Genomic DNA, 24499 nt, shown 5'->3' on the forward strand with positions numbered 1-24499 from the left:
TCTGCGATCCTTACGAGATGATGCTCTTTGGCTCCACACGGGGCCCGAAAGCCTCGACCTTGTCGCCGTCGGTGATGAGGAACTTGGCGAAGTTCCACTGAATGTCCCCGCAGCTGGTTGCGTCCTTGAGTTTCTTGTACAAGGGATGAGTGTCGTTGCCGTTGACGTTGATCTTGGAGAAAAGGGGGAACTTGGCGTTGTACTTGGTCTCAACAAAATTCTTAATCTCTGCCTCAGTTCCTGGCTCCTGGGCACCGAACTGGTTGCAAGGGAATCCAAGAACCACCAGGTCGGGAGCGGTGTACTTCTTGGTGAGCTCAGCTGCGGAGAGAGTCAGCAACTACTTGCAAGAGTTCACAAAAGAATCACCGATCTCCTTGTAGTTGGAGTCGGTGAGCCCGCACTTGGAAGCCAGGTTGACGATCAAGACCTTCTTGGCGCTGCCATAGCTGGACCCAAGGTCGACCTCCTTGCCATCAATGTCCTTCGCCTTGATACCATCGAGAAACTTCGCAGACATCCCGAGAGCACCGCTCTTCTCTGCGTTCCTGAAGCCTCCTTGGAATGCAAGAGCCCTGGATCGCCCGGACCTGAACAAACCAGGGCAACTGTCACTCCTAGGAAGAGACTCTCGGCTGCTACGAAGCGTCTGGGTGAAGGAGGAGGAGAGGGGGGAGGAGAAGGCAGAGCATCCGGCGATGAGAACCGCCAGCACGCAGCTTCTAAGCGCCATCGTCACCGTTTGTTTATGAGCTACCCTTCAACCCTTATGTGTATATAAACCCTACCACCCTACCCTTGCACTCATCCACAAATTCATGTTATCAGAAGGGGTACTAGGTATAACCGGTGATGACAACCACCCCCCACAAACATCCTCTGCGGCAACCCCCTCATTTTCCTTCTTTCCCTCAGTCCGATTCCCTTGAAAACTCTTGAGTTGTTCACTTTCCAATAAGATTAATTCTGTGTCATCTGCATCAACACAACACAGCCTGAATGTGGATTCCTAACAACAATAAAGAGTTGCATGAGATGACGTCCCTGTTAAAAACTTGAGCATGTAGGACATTGGATGGATGATTCATTCAGTTGCAAAGAAGGTAGTTGAGTTGATAGGTGACATGTTTTAAGTATCTACAAGTGGTTATCCAGTCTCATCAGCTAAGATTTTGCATTTCTGTACGAGGGCAAGCGTTCTTCAGAATCCATCACTACAAAGGCGAAAGATGTGGAGGAAGAGCCTTCTTCTCCTGGATCTTGCTCTGACATTTCGTTATACTCTCCTGTAACGAACGCGTCATAGTCTGCCATTGCAATGATGTGCTTTGCACCATCAAGTTCGTGAGTTCCTTCCGAAACTTGGAAAATGTTTCCTTGGCGCAGCAAAATCAGACCTATACATCGAGCATACAAAATTTGAACCTCCCTCACGACGCTTTTGCTGAATCGTGCACTCTCATACAAACGAAGATATCGTAATGCCGTTTTGGAATCAACATCTCTGTACGTAGGAACCGTCAGAAGGGTTTGGTCCGAAGGGAGAGAATGTTTGTCGTCAAGTCTGTTTTACTTACGGGTAGCGCTTCATGATGAGTAGCATCGCTTCCCGCGGGTTGAATGTCTCTACGTTTTCCCTGCCATTCCCAGTCACTCGTTCGCAGCCCTCTATCGTGTTCCTTACGAGAAGGCTGCATTCAGATCTTTCTTGCAGCATTTCAACACAATGTCGCTAATTTTCACCAGCATCAGAGCATGGCCGATGGAGCAGAAGCAAATCCTCACCGATAGGATGTTGCAATCAGAGATCGATAGTTTTTCAGCTCGCCGTTGGAGTTTAATCGACCCCATCCCGGCCTGCCATGTCCGACTGTGAGGAGTAGGAAGACACAAAGATCAGCCATCTTCTCACAGATTGATGTGTTTGTCATCTGGCTGGAATCTCGAAGAAATATCACATGATCTGCAAAGGACTATGAGCGGCCCTCACTCCTTTGAGATGGAAACTTTCATGCGTACCTGTACAGGTTTTTGTTGAGGAGAGTTCTGTGGCTTTTCGGTATGTGTGGTAGTTTTGTTTCAGTCACTGAAGCCGAGAGCGCAAAAATGATGCTCTGTCCATTGCTAAATCTTTGTTTCACGTCCTGGCCTTCAAATGAACAACACGAGGAGTGTCAGGTAGTCTACACACCTGTATTTCTTTCCTCCTCCTCCCAGCCCTGGAAACCACACAGGTCAGGGATCGACGGGACATTGGTCAGTCAAACCTAGATCCCGTGAGACCAAAGAGGAGCACGACAAAGATGAAGGCGATCGGAATGGCACTGAGCACCTGCAACGGCACATGAGGGTTGGGAGATCGTCCGTCGTCTCTTCTCGTTTGAAAGACAAACTCACATAGATCGTGCGCTCGAACGTGATCGACTGGTTGATTGTAGTCTCGCTCGCCACAACCGACATGTTCCATACCACCTATAGCAGACGATGCATTGCCGAGTGCGCGGCGAGGTAGAGCAGGCTCACAGGGAGGGAGGGACGGGAGGGAGAACTTGAGAGGGGAGAACAAGTTGAGGGCAGGAAGTGGATGAGGGGTGCAACGACGTGAGGCAAACGAAGAAGAAGAAGAAGATTGTTGACGAGTACAATGAGGAGGAGGAGCAAGTGCGAGGGAAAGAACGAAGGTGATTGTTGACGAGTACAAGGAGGAAGAGCAGGAGCAAGTGCGAGGGGAAGAGCGGGCGAGAACGAACAGAGTGGAGGAGAGGCAAGGACACAACTAGAGCAAGGCAGCAAATCAATTAGCTAAATTTATTACTGTCCAACTTCATCTGCTGCCGGGCGGCCGAAGTTTTCCCGGGCCGCCCGCGGCCGCGGCGGGGGCCGCGGGCGGCCGGCCGGAAGCCTCCCGGAGTCCGACCGTCTCTGATGATCGGACTTGACGTTTCAAAGCCCGCCCAAGCCGGCCGGGCAGTGTGGTTTCCGCGGACCGGCGGGCGGCCCGCGCCAGCCCCACCGCCTCCGGGCCGCGGCCGCCCGGCCGGGCCGCGGCCGCCCGGCCGGGCGGCGCACTGCCGGGCAGCCCGGGCCGGCGCGGCGCCTTGAACGGTTGATCACTGATGCCAACAGATGCCAACCGTGAGTCGGAGTGCGGCGGCCGCTAGTGCCGCCGGCCGCGCCGCGGCCGCCCGGCCCCATCAGCCCGGCGGCGGGCCCGGCGGCGCCGGACTCCGGGATGATCATCAGCGGCAGGAACACGATTCAGCTAATTGAATTAACGTTGATAGTTTTGAGTTGAACTCGAGGCAATTTCCGCAGGCTTGCGACCCCTGAGCGGCCGGTTGTCAAGATCTCGACTACCCCTACCCAGTGTCACTTGTCACATTTTATATATATATTGGAGGTACCCTACCTACTCTAATCACTGACCAGGACCCTTGTTTCAGTAGGCTCATATCGGAACCATCGCTACCATCGCTACCATCGCCACTACCCCCACCCTCAACTCTGGAGGCTTTCAGTACCCCACCCGTAATCCTTTTTAGTTCGCTCTTTCATTCCCCCATCCATCATGCCGGGAGGAGCTTGACTTGAGACTTCAGCGAACGTCCATGCAAGGGTAGGCTGAGACAGCGATACACCGGCGCATGGTGGGGATGGTCAAGGAGACATCCTGAAAGAAGCCCTGTACAAGCTCTGAGAGGAGCCTGTCAACCGTCAAGGAGATATCTTGACAGCAGTTCGTCAAGGCAAGCTGAGTGGATCTTGAAGCTTTTCAAAGTCACCAGCACTTGCCGAATCGAGTCAGAGATCGAAATATTAGCAAGCAGCATCCTTCTTCCCTGTCTTGATGAGATTGTGAAGAATTGACCGTGCTTACGTTGACAGCTCTTGAGACAAAAAAGTTTCTATCAGGTTGAGCAGGAATTGATATCCTTAGGAAAAAAATGCAATGGTGATATCAAGACTTTGTTCTTCTCTAGCACATGTGACTGGTCGTGCAGGTATGTGCAGATCGGGTTTGTTTTGTTGAGCATGGTCGTCGTCATCTATCTCGTCCAATTCTTCGGCTTGATAGACCTGAGGAAGATTTTCTGTTCCCGAGCTTGCTTCGGAAAGCGTCAAGACAACTTGCCCTCCAAACCCGTGGACAGTGAGGACATCTCAGTGGTTGACTCCGCGCACACAGACAACTTCGACCCACTGAAGGACTTCCCACACGACTCTGCTCTTGCCAAGACCCATGATCGACTCCGCGACTTTCCCGACACGGACTCGGGGTCTGAATTCAACGACAGCTTCAGGAATCCCCCGAATGGCAACGTGCTGCAGCACAACATCTTCCCAAGGATCCCGCCCAGACAGCCCATGGCTATTGACCTTTCCCAAGGGTCCGAAAGCAGCTTCAGTCACGCCCTCCTACCCAAGACTCTGGAGCATTCCGACGAGGAGTCTGAGGACGAGATGTTCGCCCTGCCAACGCTAGCCAGGAAGAAGTCTCTGCTGCCAGACAAGTCGAGGCTTCAGCAGGAGGAGCCCGACCAGGGTCTGCGCAGCCTCTACTCTCCGACTGGAGAGTCAGATTTCAGGTCCACTCGTACCGCGAGCACGGCCTCCGGTGACGAGCATCCCCTCCGCGATGCCATGCTGGAGCGGCTGGAGGAGGAGGACGGGGAGGATGCAGACTCCGATGTCTTCGTCCTTTCAAAGATGAGCTCGAGGCGCCCAGGTCATCAGGTCGAACGATCAACCCATCAGGTCGAACGATCACCACCGTCAGGACCCGGACTGGAGCGGGCGGGGCAGGAGCTTCCCAAGAGGGCTTTCCCGGCACCGAATGCGAGAGGCGGCAACATCGCTCTCACTACAACGCAGTCCATCCAGCACCTCAAGAAAGAAATCGAGAGGCAAGGCCAGCACACGACCACACTCAATGAGGGCGTGCAGACAGACTATGACGAGGAGTTCGACGAGCCGTCAGCCCTCAACAGCAAGAAGGATGCGCAAGGAGATGGGTCAAGCGAGATGGTCCCTAAGACCCTCGAGCTGAACCTGCGGATCATCCGAGCACAGTTATCAAAGATGAAGGACGCAGACCCGCCGGACAGAGCCAAGAGCTCCCCGAGGACGGTCGAGTTTAGAAGCTCCCTCCCGCCCGAGCGAGGCAACAACAGGCAGAGCGACTTTCCTCCATCGCATCCGGTAAGAGATGTTGTGCTGTGTGCTGTGTGTGCTCAGATGCCCGTGTCCTCGTCTCCACGTGCTTTCTTGGTCTAGCTCCTGACGACTTCACTTGCTTCAGATGTCCTCCAGCAACGTCCGAAGGAACCGCACTATGAGCCCCAGGGCCGTTCCCATGCTCTCCGACCAGATGCACGCGCTGTACTGGGCCGCAGTAGGCGGAGGGAACGACTCGAGGCCGGGGACCGCTCGCCTGATCACTCCGAGGCAGTCCTCCCCCCTCGCTGAGTCCGAGACCAGGAGGAGTCAGACTCCCTCTCGCGCTGACATGCTCGCTGCGCTTGCATCCAAAGTCGTCACCCCCAGGAGTGCGCAAAACTCGGCTCGAGGCTCCAGCTACCAGCCTCCTCCCTCGCTGGACGGGCTGGAAGTCAACACGCCACGCAGCGGCTCGATGCACTGGTCTCAGATCGCAGAGGAGAATCAGAGGTCGCAGAGGAGCGAAAAGTCGAGCAAGGATGTCTTCCTGCAGATGCTGAAGCCGAGAGCGGCAGGCGCGCAGCTGTGAGGAGAGGGAGTTTGAAGTTGAACGTCTTGATAAACCCTCGATCTCCTGCCCCTCTCTCCCCTCACCGACTCTCCCGTCCGCCAGCTAGCAAGGGCGCCGGGCTGTCAGCCTACCAGGAGCGTACAAGTCAGATACTCATGGCATGGAAGAAGTTGTGGAGACTGGTGTCCTGAAGACCAACGGATCACTTGAACGATCTCTCACTTGTTCTCCGCGATGAACGCAGTCGGAGGAAGCAGCGAGGAGTTGTTAGAGTCCATGGTTGCCCTTCCTTCCTATCAGGGATGGTCTCCACTCTTCTTCCTACTCCGTGCTCCGTTCCCGTCTGCCCCCTTCCTCAGTCAGTCAGGCCTCAGGTCAAGGTGAAGAGATAGATGACTAGCAAACTTTCCGAGATTCAGAGGGAGTGCCCTTGAGTCCACAAGGCCCCTCGGTAGCACGAGCGTGTTTTCGAACTTTTGCTCCCTCCCTCATCCTCCACTCGGTAGCAGACGGATCGCGCGAGAGTGAGTAAGACGAGCAAGACGAGTATGGTCAGAAGGAGCAAGACACTTATGGCAGCATCGCAGGAGCCTGCACACAAGATTTATTCAAAAACACTTTTCATACATTAGTTCGGAACGGTTGACGATGACTGGCTGGGGGTTTGAGTTGAGATCGCAGGTGATCTTTTGAAATCATAGGCAAGCGATGCAGGGCAACGGAACGGAAACGGGAGAGCAGAGCAGAGCAGAGCAGAGCAGAGCAGAGCAGAGCAGGGCAGGGCAGAGCAGAGCAGGGCAGAGCAGAGCAGAGCAGAGCAGAGCAGAGCAGAGCAGAGCAGGGCAGGCCACTCAGAACGCTGGGATAAACTGACGTCTACAAGGTCACGATTACAATCTGATCAGCGGGACATCATGTCGCGCCACTCGCAGTAGAACTCGTGGAAGCCTGCCTTGGTCATGATGTCGTAGAAACCCCGCAGGTGGATCTGAAGTCGCAAGATCTCAAGTCAATCGCAGCTGAAGGCGCAGGCAGGCAAGCAGGCAGCGCAGCAGAAGCAGCAGCAGCATGATGATGATGATGAAGAGGAGAGGATGAGGTGGTGGTGGTGCAGCAGCAGCAGCAGCAGCAGCAGCAGCAGCAGCAGCAGCAGCAGCAAAGTTTTGTTTCTCTCTGCTACCTGAACCTCAATGATGTAGCGCTCAACCGTGCCCTGCTCCCATTCCTCCACAGGGAGAAAGACGACGCTGTTCCTGTTGAACGTCCAGCCGACCTCGAGGTGCAGGGAGAGGTCGCGGTAGCCAGTCATGGGGTTGAAGACCTTGCTGCTGGAGTGAAAGCGATTCTTGACGTGAGTAATGCGGAAGAACTTTTCTTTCTTGGTCGTCGAGCTCTCAGTCCTGACCAGCTTCTGCCGCTCCTCATCGCCTGCCCACCTGTCTCTGTTGGTCAAGAAGCCGTTGACATAACTCTGAACATGCGACACGACTCGGCGATGGAAAGATCCCCGGGTGGTACTCAGGGGCTCGCTGTCCCAAGAGCTGGTTCGTTCTTCTCCCATAACCGACATGATCGTCTCGTCCGCAGGGTTCGCAGGTTCGATGCCGACTAGCGATCGCTCCCGGATCAAGTTGAGCACCTGCAGCAGCTGCTCGACAGTCTCGGCGACGATGGTGCAGCGGACAAGATCTGTCAGGCAACCCACGTCGCGCCGGTACGAGCGCACGCACTTCTCGATGGCTCGTTGGGGTTGCTTCACGGGACCATAGATGAGCATCGGGTACTTGCCGACGGTCAGCTGCGAGCTGCCATGCCGGACTTGGAGGGGAGCGAGGAGGTCAGAGAGGAGGTCGTGAACGGCGGAGTTGATGGTGCTCGCCTGCTCGTACAGCTGGTCCAAGTTGGAGGAGACTTGTCGGATCTTTCCGCTCGACTGTGAGCCCTCGGCCGCCTTGAAGCGCCCGAAGCCCTTGTTCCTGAGCTGCCAGAAACGCTTCCATGGGTGCACGCGAGATCGGCAGTGGTGAAACTGCCGGACGAGCTCCTCCTCCACCTTGGACGTGACCTCCCACAGCTGCTGCAGTGGCCCCCGAGTGACTTGCTGATCGACGATCGCGATAGGATGAAGTCGTGAGCTGCTGTGCAGCATCCTGAAGGTGCTTCTCCTGTCGCTAACGCTCTTCTCCTCGTCGCGCTCGCTGCTGTGGTCGGCACCTCCCGAGAGGGAAGTCGCCTGCAGGCAGTTTTCCCAAACTTTGCGGTACTGCTGAACGTTCAACCCCAGCTTCTTCCGGGCCACCCGGATGGTGGTGACGCGGATGACAGCAAAGTACACGAAGAGACCAAACGTGAAGATGGACGTGAATAGAGTCATCAGGAAGTACAAGGGATACTCCCTCCACAGGTAGGAATAAGTTACAGACAGCACGAATGCTACAAGTAACCAGGAAGGAATCCAAAACTCCTCCCGGTACTCGAAGACCAAGTACACGAACGTGGAGGCTGGTATGAACATCAACAGCTCGAACGCTGTCCCATTCACTGACAGGGTGTCGGCTACTGTCCAGCCAGGCTGGTGCTTTCCCGCCAGGATCTGGGCGATTTCTGCGGCTACTCCAATGAGGAACATGAAGTTGATACGGAAGATTTGCTTCTTGAGCGTCGCACACGCCTTGTGCGGTCGGACGTATCTTGCTTCAAAGACGGTCTTGAACAGCGTGATCGAGGTGGATGCCCATAACGGCAGGTAGTAAATGACCTTGAACCACAGGATCACCCCAAAGTCCTTGGACTGCCAGGTGGTCAGGGAGTCCATCTTCAACTCAGTCAGGGGCACAAGGCAGACGACGGCAAGCACAGCACACATCACTTGCCCCTGCCACTTTGAGATTACAATCTCAATGGCGTTGGTAGTCCAGACTGCAGTTCCGATGGCTGTCGTCGAGTCTTTGAAATCGAGCAACCTCTGAGAATATCGGTTCGATCTCTTCTGTCCCTTCAGCTCTGCGATGGCCATTCGGAGTGCGACTTCTTGACCTTTTCGGCATGAGAACAAATCTTGGCCTTCACGTTCTGATGCGAACATCTCATGAACGTCGTTGTCTGTCAGGTTGGCTGCCTTATACAGCGAGTCGACATGGTGCTTGACAAGCATGTGAGAAAGTCCTAGGAGGCCGCACTCCTCCAGCCACTGCAGCACCTCGAGTCCTCCCGGAGTCTTGAAGGCAAACTCGTTGGGATCGAGCAGAAGTCTTTCGAGGTCGCGGATGACAACGTCGAGTATCTTCCCAGCGCAGTAATCAAGGAACTGCTCGTCCGGCTTCATCTCGGACGGTTTGCAAGCCTGGTGCTTGAGAATCATCTCCACAGTCTGCTTGATTGTCCTCTGCTTCATGCTCTGGATCTGCTTCTCGTCGACGTCGAGCATCGACAGGATCGCAGCAGCTCTCTCGTTCGTCAGCACCGAAGGCCTCTCCGGCAGCATACGGATGCCCGACCACGAGAATTCGGAGAACGTGCCATCGTCTCCTCTGGGGCCAAGGAGGATAGGGAAGATGGATTGCAAGTGTGTGCCCTCCTTGCGGCACCACTCGATGGCGATGATGTACTCCAGCAGGACGTTGTCGATTCGATCTTCTTCAGCAAGCGACAACAGCTCTCCGAGGGACCCCTTGAACCTCTTGGCTCCCGTCGTCTCGTCAGTTTCCACGTAGAAGGACAGTACAGGGACGAAGAGCAGCGAGTGCGCCAACCCGAGCACCAGCCCTGCCTCCCAGTCCTTGCCGTTCTCCAGGCAGCGCTTGTCAAGAAAGCCCTTGACCCCACTCTCTGCCTGCGCCGTCGGCTTCTTGACGCACCTTGGCCAGGTCCCTTTTGCTCCGAAGGGCAGGGGCTTCTTGTCATTGGAGACTCGGGTGATCTCGTCGTACAGTCCTTCCACTAGCTCCTCCTCTGTCGACACCCTGTAGGACAGGAAGAAGTGAAAAAGCTCTGCTCGCAGACTGCGCAAGGGTCGTGGCTTCCCCGTCTGTATCGTGGGGGAAGGAGGGGTCAAGCTTGTTGTCTGCACGCTGGATGAAGTAGTCTGGATGTTAGGATGCTGAACCCTTTGGGAAAGAGGCAAGCACAGAGCTGGGATGTTACCTTGCTCGACCCCAAACCCGCTCACGTCTTCGTGAACTCTATCCATCGCGGTGACCTTGGGTGGGATGTATACTCTCAAGTGTTACGCTGACGCCAGTCTTCAATGTGTTGAGAAATAATTTCGCAATGAGTGCAGCACTTGCTTTGTATCCAAAGGAAAGCTCGGGGAGGGAAGGGTCGCTCGAACAAAGTAGACAAGGAAGAAGCTGTCGAGTGATAGCGTTGAAGGACTCTGTAAGACTAGAGGAGGGTTGCAGTCGCTGGGATCAGGACCACCTGAACTTACTGAAGCTTAACTCGAGGGCTTCTGTAAGGGACGGGAGCTCAGCGTCTTGCTGGGAGACAAGCATCCGATGATCTTCCGCATCGCCTCGCACTGTCAGGGCGGCTCCAGCTGTCGTAAACTGAAGTCGGAACAAAACGTGTCAAAAGGGAAAAGGGGGGGTGGTGGACTGATGCCCGGCCCCGTTTCCACTCCTGGAGGCCCAGTGACCTGTTGATTGTCCTCGTACTAATTTTTGACTTAACTTTCAGTGAGTAAACTTGCCCCGACAGTTCCGTTCAACTCGAGTCTGTTTTTCGTCACGCCGTCGCGACTTAATTTCGAGTAAAGTTCAAAGGTAGTAACTTAACTTGGCTTTGAATCATCCGAAGGCAGGTGCCACGGTCACGCGCCCGGCCAGGCCCCGGGCCGCGCAGCCCGGGCCGTCACAGTGACAGTGAGACTCAGTCGCGCCGCCGCGCGCCCGGCGGTCCGTCACGTGACAGTGTAAACCAAGACGACTGACGTGTCCGACGGTCAAGGCGGCCCGGCCCATGTAGTAGCCGGCGTGTGGGCCCGACGAAGCCTCGGAGGGGGCTTTCCTAGCCGTCTTGCTAAGGTCCTCTCATGTCTGGATGCTCCGGGTTTCACATCCTAGCATACAGTCTACAGTGACTGAGTCACGAGTCAAGTTTTGTGTGCATTAAACTCGGTTTTGAGCAAAAATTGTCTTGTTGCAACTAAGGTCGATGCCACGGTCCGATATCTGCGTGACTGCGCGCCGAGCCGCTCGGAGACTCAGTGCCCGGCCCGGCGGGTCGGGCGCCGTGAGCCGCACCCGGCCGCCGCCCGCGTCACAGAGTCAAGTCCGAACTTCCCGTTCAACCGTTGAACCCGGGCCGGGAGGGGCCCGGCCGGCGAGTCCCGGCGGGCCCAGGCGGCGGGCGGCCCAGAGCCTCCGAGACTCCGGATTGTTAGGATCATCATGAGGGTGGGCACCGGAATGCCAGTCGTCACCGGTCGTCATCAGAGTCATGGCAGCACTCGGGGTCCAAAGGACGGGTGGTTTCGCTGAAAAGCTATTGAGGGTAGGGTGGCAAGGTAACTACATGGGTACAGGGTTGTTGCAGAAGGGGTGTACATGCTGATCTCCGGGCCGAAATGGGGTGGGTGTGTTGTGATTCGAATTAGAGGGGTGGGGGTGGTACAAGAGGATGAAACTGCTGGGGTATGAATACTGTGTTGACTGGGGGTAGGGTAGGTGGCCGTGTTCGCTCAATGAGCTTTGGAGGTGTGGGGTTCTCAACATGTTCTATAGGGCAGCATCAATAATAAAGGTATGGTAGGGTAGTATGAAAGATGGGTAGGGTACAAAAGCACCGGTCATGAGAAGGTCATTCTTGCTATGGACGAGCGGGTGGAAATCCATTTGACAAGGTGGAGAAATGGGGTGGGTGAGTGAGTACGGGTCTAAAACAGATGCAATTGTGGGTAGTGGATAGCAGGCATTCTTGCTAGGTGGTGGGGTGTTCAGGAGGAAACCGAGGGGTACAGAATCCCCATGTCCACAGGGGGTGGGGGTACAATATCCTTGTAAATCACCCCTGGCTTGCAATCTATTATTCGACAGTATGAAGGTAGGGTACTCACATCGAAACACTGGGGTGCCTCGTATCCATGACAATTGGGGTGGGGGTGATAAATTGTAGGTGGGGGTCAGGAAGAAACAAGTGTTGTAGGTGGGTGGTGAAAAAACAGGGGTGGTCAAATTGCAACAGGTGGTGGGGCCTGAAATCACGCATTGTGATCGCACTCTTTCGTACTATGGGGTGGGTCAATTGTAGTCAAATGGAAGGGTAATATTTCATACCCACCCTTCCGCAAGTAGACGGTATTCAACGACATGGGTGGGTGGTCAATTCATACCGGTGCTCATCAAGACAGGGAGAGTGGAATGGGAGATACGAGTAGTACAAGATAAATTGTAGGGTAGGGGTAGAGTATTGTAGGGTGGGGTGTTCGGGGGTAGAGGAGGAGGCGGCCAGCGGCAGCGAAAAAAAATGCAGGAGAAGCGAGGCTGTGGGATATGGCAATGGTGGTAGGAAGAGGAGGAGAAGAATAACATGCTTGTGGAAGTGGAAGAAATGATGGGCAGGATCGGGTGAAGGAGAGGTAGAGGGATAGTTGTGCAGAGTCTGATAGGACCACCTTGAAGCATCACTGCTGCAGGCGCGCCGTAGGAATAGCAGGGAAGAGCGTGTTGACAAGAAGCCCATGGACGGATGAGGACAATGCAGAGAAGATTTATCTGTCCTTAGACATGTTGGACATGAAGTTAGGGAGGATGATGAATAGCCCAGACTTTGGAAGGAATTACAGTGTGACCGGACTGGATACGGAATCGAGAAGGTGACTGGAGGTCAGCGAATGCACGAAAGATCCCAAGCTGGGATAACTGATGTAAATGTGTTAAGAGGAAAACTAGAGGTGTATCGTCGTGCAGAGTGACCACAACGGCAGCATGTTGCGTTCTGTTGATATTGCAGCCCCTTGGTGATTAATTGCAGCATCCTGGTATTGAGATTGATCAGGTCGAAGAGTTTATCATGATGTTTCAGGATGGTATAATTACTTGGAAGCGATAGTCAACTAGTTTGTGAATTAGTTTGTGAACAAACTCGAACGAGTTTCAAAACAGTCGTAGCGATAAAAACTGAGGTATCAAATGAGTAGAACGAGCGGAGTTCAGTGGAAGGTAAGGTTCATTTACCATGAGGAAACTCTTCATCGAAATCACGATCGAATCGTGATTGCCATCAAATCTGAACTTTCATCATCGAAATGCAGAAGACATATATTTAACCAATTTTTTTGTCGATGAATTCCTAATGCTTTTTGTTCTGCAGGGTATTCAGCAACAACGTGAAAGGGGAACTGGATTTTCTATCTACATCTCTGTCTTGTCTGAATTGAACATCGTTTTGAAGGCAAAGCCGTGCAGATTTTTGCCGGCTGCCTGCAAACACGATGGACGACAGACATGGTGGAAAACGAAGTATAGATCACTACGTGCTCGGCAAAACTCTTGGAATCGGATCATTCGGCAAAGTTAAATTGGCCGTACACAAGGAGACAGGAATTAAAGTTGCGATAAAAGTCTTGAACAAGAAGAAGGTTCAAGCACTTGACATGAATGACAAGGTAGATTTGGCTCTTGAACTCTTTCTCATGCATTTTTTTCGGTTTTGGTAATTCTCGTTACTCTCAGGTATGGCGAGAAATCAACGTATTAAAGCTTTTTTCTCATCCTCATATTATCCGACTATACGAAGTCATCGACACTCCAACAGACATTTACGTGATTATGGAATATGTTTCAGGTGTCGTGAATGATGTTGTAAATTCTGTAGAATTGTAACTTGGCTTTGTCAGGCGGTGAACTTTTCGACTATATTGTGGCGAAAGGAAGGTTATCAGAGGAAGAGGCAAGGAGATTTTTCCAACAAATCATTGCGGGGGTGGAGTACTGTCACAAGTATATGGTCGTTCATCGAGATCTGAAGCCAGAGAATCTTTTGCTTGACGCAGCGCTGAATGTCAAGATTGCAGATTTCGGTCTCTCTAACATGATGAAGGATGGCGCATTTCTTAAAACAAGCTGCGGCTCTCCCAACTATGCTGCCCCTGAGGTCATTTCCGGACAGCTGTACGCGGGTTCAGAAGTAGACATGTGGAGCTGCGGGGTCATTCTTTATGCGCTGCTTTGCGGCAATCTTCCATTCGATGATGAAAACATTGCAAACCTGTTCAAGAAGATCAAGGGAGGCGTGTATTCTATGCCAGGGTATCTCAGTGAAGGATGCAGAGATCTTATCCCTCGCATGCTTGTTGTGGATCCACTCATGAGGATAAATGTCAGCCAACTTAGGCAGCACTCGTGGTTTTTGACGAACCTCCCAACTTATCTCTCAGCGCCGGCAGAGGTTCAAAACCACATTCTCACTGAACCCACTGGAAAAGGAAAGCCTAGAACTTATCCCTGTCTGCCCGATGACGATGTGAACGAAGTTATCATCACGGAGATGTGCCGCCGGCTGGAAATCGGGAAGCAGGATGCCCTCGAATCTTTGAAATGCGTCTCGAGCAATCAGATGACAGTCGCTTACAACCTCATCCTTGATGCACGCAAGTCTGTTGAATCGTCATCGCTCCACATCAAACACGTAACAACGTCCCAGCCTGCCGAATACCCCGAGTTTTGGTCTGCTCAGTCGCCTATCAGCTTTTCTTCGCTCAAAGAGGTGGCGAATCCGAAGATTGCACTAGGGCACGGAGGACAAGACGGAGGAGCAGGGGAAGCTCTTCACCATCGGTCTCCGCTTCGGAGCAAGGAGTATTATGGCCAGGTGAGATCGCGATTGGAGGTTGTGATCGAGGAGGAAGACTTGTTGACGTTTCCACGGTCCAGGGTGAATGGGGATTAGGGCTGACGTCAAGATTAAAGGTTTTTGCCCCTCTCCCTGGGTTGTTCTCCTGATCTTCTTGTACAGCCCGACGAGATCATGCACAGGATTCTTATCGCCTTGCAGTCTCTTGGTTCGGTGAGCAGATCCTGCCCTGCCTCCTTTTCTTCTCCTCTTGCCACACAGTCATTTTCTTTTCTCTCATCCTCCCTGCGACGCGTCATGTGATCGTTGCATCTATACAGGTCTGGAAATTCCAGAGTCCGTATCACGTCAAGTGTTGGTTTGGGCAACGAGGAGGACGAGGAGGCGACGGGCGGAGCTCCAAGGTTGGACATCTGAGCCCATGGACGGCTCAGTGCTGACTGAGATGCGGTCAGGTATCCGTGAAGATGAGCATCCTGCTCTATCGCAGGAGGGATGGATTTGGGTACGTGCTGGACCTGCGGAACACGGTGAACTCTTGGTAGCTCCTGTCACAGCTGTTGAGTGATCGGACGATGGCAGGACGGTAGCGCGATGCAATTCCTGGCAACGGTGCGAGACCTGACTAGCATCCTACACCTTGAATGAGGGGCGATGGAACGAGGGAGTTGAGAAGGAGCTGGAACAAGTCCGGAAGGGCTTGTGAAGGGATGAGAGCTCGTGTACACTAGAACCGTCAGCCGCTCCTCCTCTCTTCTGCTCCCTCCATCCCCTCTATCTCTCGTAGGATATAATCGAATACTTACAGTAAAATTGTCGGGACTCAAAACCCATCCAACTCGTCACTCCTCCCTCTTGTCCCCTGACGTGCTTCCCCAGCATCCTTGCCAAGCATGCCGAACCCTACTCCCCTCTTCCTGGTTGTGCTCGTCCCCCTCTGCGCTTGAGAACATCTCATTGAGCCTCTGTCGCGAGATCATGCTGTGCCCGTCATGCGTCGCTCTCGTCATCCGAGTAAGCAGCAAGAGCGCTGAGAGAGTTGTTCCCTTCATCTGCAGACGCATGAGGGGGTGAGGAGGATGAAACAGCTGCTGACCCTTCTTCTCCGCAGGCTTCTCGTCCTTCTTGTCCGTTGGCTTGTCAGTTGCTTCGATCTTGGGTTTCTTCGATGGGTTTTCTGCTTTTGATCCCTGTCGTCGCGTTGTGAGCAGGATGTGGAGGATTATGAAGCGAAGGAGGGGACGAGGAGTGGGGTCGGGTTACTAAGTGGCGCATACAAAGGAGAGGAAGAGTGAGAGGGCTCAGGGCTCAGAGACCAGACAACATTTCAGGACCAGAGCAGGATGGCGATCAGAGAGGTCAGGAGGGACGTACGTCGTCATCGTTGCTGGACTTCTTCTTTACGTTGACGAGGGACGTCAGAAGTTTCTTGCTCTTGTCCAGCTGCTGTCTTGCATTCTCAGCTTTCTTGGCGATCACGGATGGGAACAGCGACGAAGGCGCTTCTCCGACGCTCTCCTGCAGCAACACTTGAGCGCTGGTCACTGTGCTTGACAAGCCTGACTTGTTGCTTCTTGAAATTGTTGATCTGTTCCTGCTCTTCCATCTGCAGCGGAACCATCAACCATCGAGGAAACGAGGGGAGCGCCGATGGCTCGCCAGACCTTGCCGTACTTCTCAAGCATTCGCTTCGTCTGCATTTGCTGATGCTGTCATGAAGTCACCACACGGAACCAGCAGTAACGGTCTCATTTACCTGCCATAGGAGATCGCTAGGATCGGTCGCTCCACCTGGTTGGATGCAACCCATCAGTCTTGTACTTTACACATACTTTCACTGGCCAATCCTAGAAATTGTCTACCTGTCTTACGCTTCCTCTCCGCCCGTCGTCCATCCACCAACAACTACTCTAGTCGATGCCTCGTTCCCTCCTTCTTTTCTGCCCTGATCTTCTTGAAGAAACTTCCAGCTTCTCTTCTACTCCAATCCTCCTCTTGATCATCTTCCCTTGTGCCTCCTGCTAGTCCACTTACCCCTCTCCCCAAGTCGTCTCCCTCTACCCTTCCCCTCCCTCTCGTCCTTTCCCCCTCCTCTTCCTCTTCCCCGACCCCCTTCTCCTGGGTTTCCCTCTCTCCTTCCTACCTCCCACTCACTCTCTTCCTCTCCCTCTCTCCCCCACCTTCTCGCAGGAACTGTCCTCCTTCGCCATACTCGTCGTAGGACATGATGGTCGGTCACCCGGGTTGCGACTCGGGCCAACCCTCCCCACATCTGCCGACCAAAATCAGACTAGACCAACATGTCCTACGACGAGTATGGCGAAGCAGGACAGTTCCTGCGAGAAGGAGAGAGGGAGAGAGGGAGAGGAAGAAAGTGAGTGAGAGGTAGGAAGGAGAGAGGGAAACCCAGGAGAAGGGGGTCGGGGAAGAGGAAGACTGGCAGGAGGCACAAGGGAAGATGATCAAGAGGAGGATTGGAAAAGGAGAGAAGCTGGAAGTTTCTTCAAGAAGGTCAGGGCAGAAAAGAAGGAGGGAACGAGGCATCGACTAGAGTAGTTGTTGGTGGATGGACGACGGGAGGAGAGGAAGCGTGGAGGAGGTACAAACTTGATGTGATGATGGGAGAGGAAGGAAGTCAATTTCTAGGATTGGCAAGTGAAAGTATGTGTAAAGTACAAGACTGATGAGTCCCATCCGTGATCGCCAAGAAAGCTGAGAATGCAAGACAGCAGCTGGACAAGAGCAAGAAACTTCTGACGTCCCTCGTCAACGTAAAGAAGAAGTCCAGCAACGATGACGACGTACGTCCCTCCTGACCTCTCTGATCGCCATCCTGCTCTGGTCCTGAAATGTTGTCTGGTCTCTGAGCCCTGAGCCCTCTCACTCTTCCTCTCCTTTGTATGCGCCACTTAGTAACCCGACCCCACTCCTCGTCCCCTCCTTCGCTTCATAATCCTCCACATCCTGCTCACAACGCGACGACAGGGATCAAAAGCAGAAAACCCATCGAAGAAACCCAAGATCGAAGCAACTGACAAGCCAACGGACAAGAAGGACGAGAAGCCTGCGGAGAAGAAGGGTCAGCAGCTGTTTCATCCTCCTCTCCCCCTCATGTTGGTACGAACATCACTCTTGTGGTGACTCACGGCCCTCTTTGACTCTCCCAGTCTGAGTGATTTGTCGGCATGTATGAGTCATAGGCATAGTAAAAAGATGAGGCTAACTACGGTAAGATGAAGAGTCTAAAATCCATATCCGCATGATCATCGATGATGGCTGGCATAGTGACACGGACGCCGCGTATCATCCCACCCCTGGCGACCCGCTTCCCAGCGGCTGCCCAGGCAACTTGAACCCTGGGATCCTCGAGACAAAAAGAGCCGCCATGCTAATTGCCATAAAGCTCCAAAGACTCTTCTGAACCTGTGAGATGCTCGCCACTACCTGCGATCAGTTTGTCACGAATGAGCTAACACATTCATCGGTCTCAGTCAGTCGCCTCGGAAACACCCAGCGAGACTCTCAAGTACAGGATGCACCGCCGAATACCTTGTCGATACTCGCCTCAACCTGCGATCCTTTGTCACATGATCGTATCCGACAAACATCCCTCAGGCTACGCTGACACTGGTATACCTTGTCAAACCTGCTATTGTTGCTTTCCTGCACCTGCGATCGTTGTCACCGTTCAACCAGCGAGAAGGGAGCTTGAACACTGACGATCAGGTTCGAAAATACCTCGCAAAATCTGTCCTCTAGATGCACAAGACTCGTCTGAACCTGTGAGATGCTCGCCTCAACCTGCGATCCTTTGTCACATGATCGTATCCGACAAACATCCCTACTACGCTGACACTGGTATACCTTGTCAAACCTGCTATTGTTGCTTTCCTGCACCTGCGATCGTTGTCACCGTTCAACCAGCGAGAAGGGAGCTTGAACACTGACGATCAGGTTCGAAAATACCTCGCAAAATCTGTCCTCTAGATGCGCAAGACTCGTCTGAACCTGCAAGGCCGACACCCTTCGTCAACGTGTGTGATCAAACATTTTGGTTCACTGGCAGCACTCCGAGCGGCGCTCATCACCTGGTCCATCGAGCTGAAGAGATTTCTGCATGGGGTGTAGATGAGAAAGATTGGTACTCCTGATTTCCCGATGAGTATCGCTTCTTTGTGTTCTCTCCATCTGCTCAATTGCAATCACTTACTCAGTGGCCCCAGCATGTACTGAGCTTACCTTGCCAATATATTTACCGAGTTTCTCTTGAAGATTTCTTTGTTCCCGTTGACAAACACTCCCATTGCCTTGATCACGACGTTGGTCTTGTGAATCCGATTCCGAAGGGCATATGCTCGATCCAGCTGATACATCTTTTCAAGTATACAGCTCGGGCTTTCAGTTATCTCGAAGTGGAAACACTCCCCTCGCTCAAGACGTATGTCGCTGAGGCATTCGGCGGCGGATGTCGTAGCCTGACCATCTTCATTGCTGAGGCAGACGATGCTCTCACTGTCATTCAAGTCCACGACACGATTGAAGATGCTGTCCAGATGAACCGGCCCATCTCGTACTTTGACATACAGGTCTAATTCGAAGTAGTGGCCCTTGCTGTATTGCTTCTGCTTTTGATCGATACCACTGAGAGAATGGATCGAGAACCTCTTGCGCAGGTTTGTCCTGTACTCCGTGCTGTTCACATGTTGCAGGGCCGCTATGTCGTTGGAGTCTCTCAAGAAGAACCTCCTGCACATCATGGTCGCCGGGACATGAGCGAGTTGCGAGTAAAGCTGATTAGCGAAGTAGTCCCGCGCAGAGACGAGGTTGAGCTGAACCTCCTCCCAGTGCGGCAGCTCGTGAGGCTCCAAGTTGCTCATGCTGGGGGAGCTGGTGCCCGCCGGCGACTCCCCTGACCCCTCTGGCATTGCCACAAACTTTTTCCAAGGCGCGGGAAACTGAAGTAAATCCCACCCTACCCCTGCTGATCGTTCGGAATCCTACCAGAGGTGCTCTCTTGGAGGGGGTGGTGGTGGGAGGAGGAGGGACTCGGGAGAGCTATCAGAACATTCATAGAACAGGTTTTCGCTGCCTCGTCCCTCTGGCTGAGGCGGATTTGTTGGTACGAACATCACTCTTGTGGTGACTCACGGCCCTCTTTGACTCTCCCAGTCTGAGTGATTTGTCGGCATGTATGAGTCATAGGCATAGTAAAAAGATGAGGCTAACTACGGTAAGATGAAGAGTCTAAAATCCATATCCGCATGATCATCGATGATGGCTGGCATAGTGACACGGACGCCGCGTATCATCCCACCCCTGGCGACCCGCTTCCCAGCGGCTGCCCAGGCAACTTGAACCCTGGGATCCTCGAGACAAAAAGAGCCGCCATGCTAATTGCCATAAAGCTCCAAAGACTCTTCTGAACCTGTGAGATGCTCGCCACTACCTGCGATCAGTTTGTCACGAATGAGCTAACACATTCATCGGTCTCAGTCAGTCGCCTCGGAAACACCCAGCGAGACTCTCAAGTACAGGATGCACCGCCGAATACCTTGTCGATACTCGCCTCAACCTGCGATCCTTTGTCACATGATCGTATCCGACAAACATCCCTACTACGCTGACACTGGTATACCTTGTCAAACCTGCTATTGTTGCTTTCCTGCACCTGCGATCGTTGTCACCGTTCAACCAGCGAGAAGGGAGCTTGAACACTGACGATCAGGTTCGAAAATACCTCGCAAAATCTGTCCTCTAGATGCGCAAGACTCGTCTGAACCTGTGAGATGCTCGCCTCAACCTGCGATCCTTTGTCACATGATCGTATCCGACAAACATCCCTACTACGCTGACACTGGTATACCTTGTCAAACCTGCTATTGTTGCTTTCCTGCACCTGCGATCGTTGTCACCGTTCAACCAGCGAGAAGGGAGCTTGAACACTGACGATCAGGTTCGAAAATACCTCGCAAAATCTGTCCTCTAGATGCGCAAGACTCGTCTGAACCTGCAAGGCCGACACCCTTCGTCAACGTGTGTGATCAAACATTTTGGTTCACTGGCAGCACTCCGAGCGGCGCTCATCACCTGGTCCATCGAGCTGAAGAGATTTCTGCATGGGGTGTAGATGAGAAAGATTGGTACTCCTGATTTCCCGATGAGCATCGCTTCTTTGTGTTCTCTCCATCTGCTCAATTGCAATCACTTACTCAGTGGCCCCAGCATGTACTGAGCTTACCTTGCCAATATATTTACCGAGTTTCTCTTGAAGATTTCTTTGTTCCCGTTGACAAACACTCCCATTGCCTTGATCACGACGTTGGTCTTGTGAATCCGATTCCGAAGGGCATATGCTCGATCCAGCTGATACATCTTTTCAAGTATACAGCTCGGGCTTTCAGTTATCTCGAAGTGGAAACACTCCCCTCGCTCAAGACGTATGTCGCTGAGGCATTCGGCGGCGGATGTCGTAGCCTGACCATCTTCATTGCTGAGGCAGACGATGCTCTCACTGTCATTCAAGTCCACGACACGATTGAAGATGCTGTCCAGATGAACCGGCCCATCTCGTACTTTGACATACAGGTCTAATTCGAAGTAGTGGCCCTTGCTGTATTGCTTCTGCTTTTGATCGATACCACTGAGAGAATGGATCGAGAACCTCTTGCACAGGTTTGTCCTGTACTCCGTGCTGTTCACATGTTGCAGGGCCGCTATGTCGTTGGAGTCTCTCAAGAAGAACCTCCTGCACATCATGGTCGCCGGGACATGAGCGAGTTGCGAGTAAAGCTGATTAGCGAAGTAGTCCCGCGCAGAGACGAGGTTGAGCTGAACCTCCTCCCAGTGCGGCAGCTCGTGAGGCTCCAAGTTGCTCATGCTGGGGGAGCTGGTGCCCGCCGGCGACTCCCCTGACCCCATTGCCACAAACTTTTTCCGAGGCGCGGGAAACTGAAGTAAATCCCACCCTACCCCTGCTGATCGTTCGGAATCCTACCAGAGGTGCTCTCTTGGAGGGGGTGGTGGTGGGAGGAGAAAGGGACTCGGGAGAGCTACCAGAACATTCATAGAACAGGTTTTCGCTGCCTCCGAGGCTCGTCCGAGGCTCTTTGGCTGAGGCGGATTTGTTGGTACGAACATCACTCTTGTGGTGACTCACGGCCCTCTTTCAACGACTCTCCCAGTCTGAGTGATTTGTCGGCATGTATGAGTCATAGGCATAGTAGAAAGATGAGGCTAACTAGGCATGGACGCCGCGTATCATCCCACCCAGCGGCTGATCTCTTGGTCTTGGTGAGGATGCGGCTCGTCGTCCGATCATTGCGCACTGATGGCCCAGTGGCGTGCCGCATGGCGGGATAGCAGGGGGGGGGGACTCAGGGAAGAGGAGGAAGAGGAGGGATATTCGCGTGTACGGTATGCACCCCTTCCCGTCGCCGAATCTCCGGGGCCGAGGCTTCCTCTACCCTTCCCCTCCCTCTCGTCCTCCCTCCTCCTTCCCTCACTGTCTCCCTCTCACCTTCTCGCACTGCGGCAGGAGTAGGACATGTACGTCGGTCACCAGGGTTGCGACTCGGGCCAACCCTCCCCGGTCATACCCAGGCCTGCCCCAGGCCGCGCGGCCTCTTGTACGCATTGCTTCGATCAAAGATTCATTCCTGAATGCGCCAATGGCGCCAGGCAGACGAGCCGTCAGGATCCTCCTCCCCGTCTTGGGCCCTGCTGCATCTTCGCGGTCGTCTTACTGGCTCTGCAGCCAGTCAGGTGTTGTCATGGCACCAAGTTCTGAGACAGTCAGTCACCTGCACTCCGCCATGTTGTCCTTAAGAGCGTCAGAGTCAGGGATGAGACCTCCTAGAACGGGCTCAGAAGCATGGAGCCTGGACCAACAAGGAGGGGATGAAGCGGGAGCAGGGCAGGGAGGGAAAGCTTATAGAAGTCGGGAAGGAAGGGAAAGAGAGATGGTGGTCACCGCTAGCCAAGGAAGCTCTGAGGCTCATCAGGTTGGCTGTTTCGTCAGGACGGATCCCCTGCGACTGAACATTCGAGCTCGTATGTCAGTTCCTCCTGCTCCTGCTCCTGCTCCTGCTCCTGCTCCTGCTCCTGCTCCTAGGCTCCTCCTGCTCCTCCTCCTGCTGCTCCCGCTCCCGCTCCCGCTCCCGCTCCCGCTGCTGCTGCTGCTGCTGCTGCTGCTGCTGCTCCCCCTCCTCCTTCGCTCTTTCATTCCCCCTCTCGCTCGCTCGCTCGCTCGCTCTCTTCCCACCCCCGGGGGTCTCACTTGGATGTCATGGAAGTCAGGCGTGAAGTACTTGGCAATTGTCAGCATGAGGCCGGAGCCATCGGAAAGCGGAAAAGCTCCTTGGATAAGCCCTTTTCCGAAGCTCCTAGGGGATCACCATTACAACGAGCCATCCATCTCCTCGCCCGCTCCCTCGCTCCCTTCTTTCATCCTTGCGGTGTTAGACGGGGTCGAGGGAGCAGACTAACGAGGACGAAGAGAATCAAGAGGATGGGGAGGACGAGGATAAGGGTTCTTACATTGAGGACAAGGGAGGAAAGGAGGGGGGCAGCAGGAGGAGAAGACCTCTTGTTGCTTCCAATGACGTAAGCACGGCAGTAGTCTTGCAAGGAGCCGGTAAGGACCTGTCCGCCCCTCCCTTCAGCAGGAAGTCGGCTCCGGGACCACGAGCCAGACCTCACTCGCTGATGCCGTCCTGCGGTCGACGACGACGATCAAAGGCGTCTCTGCGTCAATCGTCTTGCCATTGGGAACGAGGATGGTTTCCAGGTCTCCTGCCCTGGTCTGCACCTGAAAGTGGTCGAGGTCAGGAGGAGGTCATGGGAGTGGAGAGCGAGCGGAGGAGGAAGGAGTGAAAGCGTGAAGAACGTAAGGAGGGAGGAAGTCAGGAAGGAGTGGAGGGTCTGCGCAGGGGGAAGGGGGAGGGGTCATTGTGCAGGGCTACCCAGGCCACTTTCTTGGATGGTTCTCCTTCCACGTTCTCAAGCAGGTAACCGGAGATCTCGATGGCCTCTTGAAGCAACCCGCCCTGAGGAAACATCAGCCAGCAACCATGGAGGGGGTTAGGAGGGAGATCACGGGGTTCCCTCTCAAGTCAAGGAGGAGGAGGTCACTCCTGCGGAGATGTCGTGTCACAGGAGCAGGGGAGACCAGGACTGCTCCAGCACTCACGATGAAAGATGCTTCAAAGCATCCGCCATGTCTCCTCCGCTCCTCCCGTCGAACTCTTTCAGACGGATGTAACCAACCTGCCCACTCAATCATTCTCTTGTTCCCGCCATCCCTTGCTCCGCCTCTCCCAAATCGCTCTACTTCTCTTGACCTTCTTCTCCTCCTCCTCCTCCTCCTCCTCCTCCTCCTCCTCCTCATCCTACCTACATACCTTTTTCTGATTGCTGGCTGCTATCAACTCATATGACAGAGAACTTTTCGAGCTTTTCTTCTTCCTCAACCGGAACGACTTGACCATCTCAGGGCCTGATCCTCACCTTGCCATCAGTGGAGGAAAATCCCCATCCTGCTCTCACCTTTCTCCTCCTTCTCGGAGACAACTAGCTCGACTTCCCGGTCCCCGGTGTCCTGCATCACCCGTGAGGATCCGGGGATCTCTCAGGATACATCTGCACACCTCGACGGCTCTCATCGCATCTGCTGAAGTCTTCCCCCTCATGTCAACATGGTTGATGAATAAAACCTGGTGGCGATTCGTCAATGATTCCGGGAAAAATCCTCTCCTCCTCGTTATTTTCCTCCCATCTCCTCCTCCAACTCTACCGCCTCCCTCCTCCCTCCCCGCCCCCCCCAAAAAATGATCATTGACAAAAACATACTCCGACTCGCCCGATGACCGAATATCCAGTCCCAAAATCTAAAATAAAAAGGAGCTAGCAGAAATTGCTCTTTTTCATTATGATGTACTGCCGTTAGAGGTGAGAGGGCGAATATATATGATCTTGTCTTGC

The 24499-nt window shown here is 53.7% G+C and overlaps 9 protein-coding genes across 9 annotated transcripts in view; 2 read left to right on the plus strand and 7 right to left on the minus strand.

The window, feature by feature from the left end:
• Positions 1-10: 10 nt before the first annotated feature.
• On the minus strand, positions 11-520 carry GUITHDRAFT_76021 (hypothetical protein; the record flags this gene model as incomplete). Its single annotated transcript, XM_005826881.1, has 2 exons — positions 11-321; positions 370-520. 2 exons carry the CDS (start codon positions 518-520, stop codon positions 11-13), a joined length of 462 nt encoding a protein of 153 aa, XP_005826938.1.
• A 644-nt stretch (positions 521-1164) lies between these two features.
• GUITHDRAFT_113951 (hypothetical protein) lies at positions 1165-2460 on the minus strand (the record flags this gene model as incomplete). Its single annotated transcript, XM_005826882.1, has 9 exons — positions 1165-1504; positions 1578-1637; positions 1685-1732; positions 1786-1857; positions 1913-1963; positions 2020-2144; positions 2192-2219; positions 2268-2332; positions 2398-2460. 9 exons carry the CDS (start codon positions 2458-2460, stop codon positions 1165-1167), a joined length of 852 nt encoding a protein of 283 aa, XP_005826939.1.
• Positions 2461-3944: 1484 nt separating this feature from the next.
• Positions 3945-5746, plus strand: GUITHDRAFT_113952 (hypothetical protein; the record flags this gene model as incomplete). The annotated part of the gene is made up of 3 exons (XM_005826883.1): positions 3945-3952; positions 4002-5199; positions 5300-5746. 3 exons carry the CDS (start codon positions 3945-3947, stop codon positions 5744-5746), a joined length of 1653 nt encoding a protein of 550 aa, XP_005826940.1.
• Positions 5747-6629: 883 nt separating this feature from the next.
• GUITHDRAFT_113953 (hypothetical protein) lies at positions 6630-9917 on the minus strand (the record flags this gene model as incomplete). Its single annotated transcript, XM_005826884.1, has 2 exons — positions 6630-6716; positions 6909-9917. The coding sequence occupies 2 exons, from the start codon at positions 9915-9917 to the stop codon at positions 6630-6632; spliced, it is 3096 nt and encodes a 1031-aa protein (XP_005826941.1).
• A 3243-nt stretch (positions 9918-13160) lies between these two features.
• CHK1 (CHK1 DNA damage checkpoint kinase) lies at positions 13161-14961 on the plus strand (the record flags this gene model as incomplete). The annotated part of the gene is made up of 5 exons (XM_005826885.1): positions 13161-13334; positions 13402-13513; positions 13566-14116; positions 14525-14539; positions 14926-14961. The coding sequence occupies 5 exons, from the start codon at positions 13161-13163 to the stop codon at positions 14959-14961; spliced, it is 888 nt and encodes a 295-aa protein (XP_005826942.1).
• Positions 14962-15511: 550 nt separating this feature from the next.
• On the minus strand, positions 15512-16221 carry GUITHDRAFT_113955 (hypothetical protein; the record flags this gene model as incomplete). Its single annotated transcript, XM_005826886.1, has 5 exons — positions 15512-15573; positions 15618-15711; positions 15896-16039; positions 16086-16127; positions 16186-16221. The coding sequence occupies 5 exons, from the start codon at positions 16219-16221 to the stop codon at positions 15512-15514; spliced, it is 378 nt and encodes a 125-aa protein (XP_005826943.1).
• A 1603-nt stretch (positions 16222-17824) lies between these two features.
• Positions 17825-19446, minus strand: GUITHDRAFT_113956 (hypothetical protein; the record flags this gene model as incomplete). Its single annotated transcript, XM_005826887.1, has 7 exons — positions 17825-17965; positions 18071-18091; positions 18158-18190; positions 18260-18322; positions 18386-18418; positions 18610-18709; positions 18761-19446. 7 exons carry the CDS (start codon positions 19444-19446, stop codon positions 17825-17827), a joined length of 1077 nt encoding a protein of 358 aa, XP_005826944.1.
• Positions 19447-19826: 380 nt separating this feature from the next.
• GUITHDRAFT_113957 (hypothetical protein) lies at positions 19827-21439 on the minus strand (the record flags this gene model as incomplete). The annotated part of the gene is made up of 7 exons (XM_005826888.1): positions 19827-19967; positions 20073-20093; positions 20157-20189; positions 20259-20321; positions 20385-20417; positions 20609-20708; positions 20760-21439. The coding sequence occupies 7 exons, from the start codon at positions 21437-21439 to the stop codon at positions 19827-19829; spliced, it is 1071 nt and encodes a 356-aa protein (XP_005826945.1).
• Positions 21440-22210: 771 nt separating this feature from the next.
• GUITHDRAFT_113958 (hypothetical protein) overlaps positions 22211-24499 on the minus strand; it is a gene marked incomplete at both ends in the record, with an annotated part of 3946 nt that continues 1657 nt past the window's right edge. Inside the window, 12 exons of the mRNA XM_005826889.1 lie at positions 22211-22268; positions 22321-22372; positions 22491-22554; positions 22797-22902; positions 23103-23161; positions 23214-23327; positions 23482-23565; positions 23616-23652; positions 23709-23785; positions 23920-24014; positions 24065-24116; positions 24166-24231. Of these exons, the coding sequence (XP_005826946.1) occupies positions 22211-22268; positions 22321-22372; positions 22491-22554; positions 22797-22902; positions 23103-23161; positions 23214-23327; positions 23482-23565; positions 23616-23652; positions 23709-23785; positions 23920-24014; positions 24065-24116; positions 24166-24231 (864 nt within the window). The remainder of the gene's footprint in view (positions 22269-22320; positions 22373-22490; positions 22555-22796; positions 22903-23102; positions 23162-23213; positions 23328-23481; positions 23566-23615; positions 23653-23708; positions 23786-23919; positions 24015-24064; positions 24117-24165; positions 24232-24499) is intronic.

The sequence above is a fragment of the Guillardia theta genome (assembly GCF_000315625.1).
Source record: "Guillardia theta CCMP2712 unplaced genomic scaffold GUITHscaffold_71, whole genome shotgun sequence".
NCBI lineage: Eukaryota > Cryptophyceae > Pyrenomonadales > Geminigeraceae > Guillardia > Guillardia theta.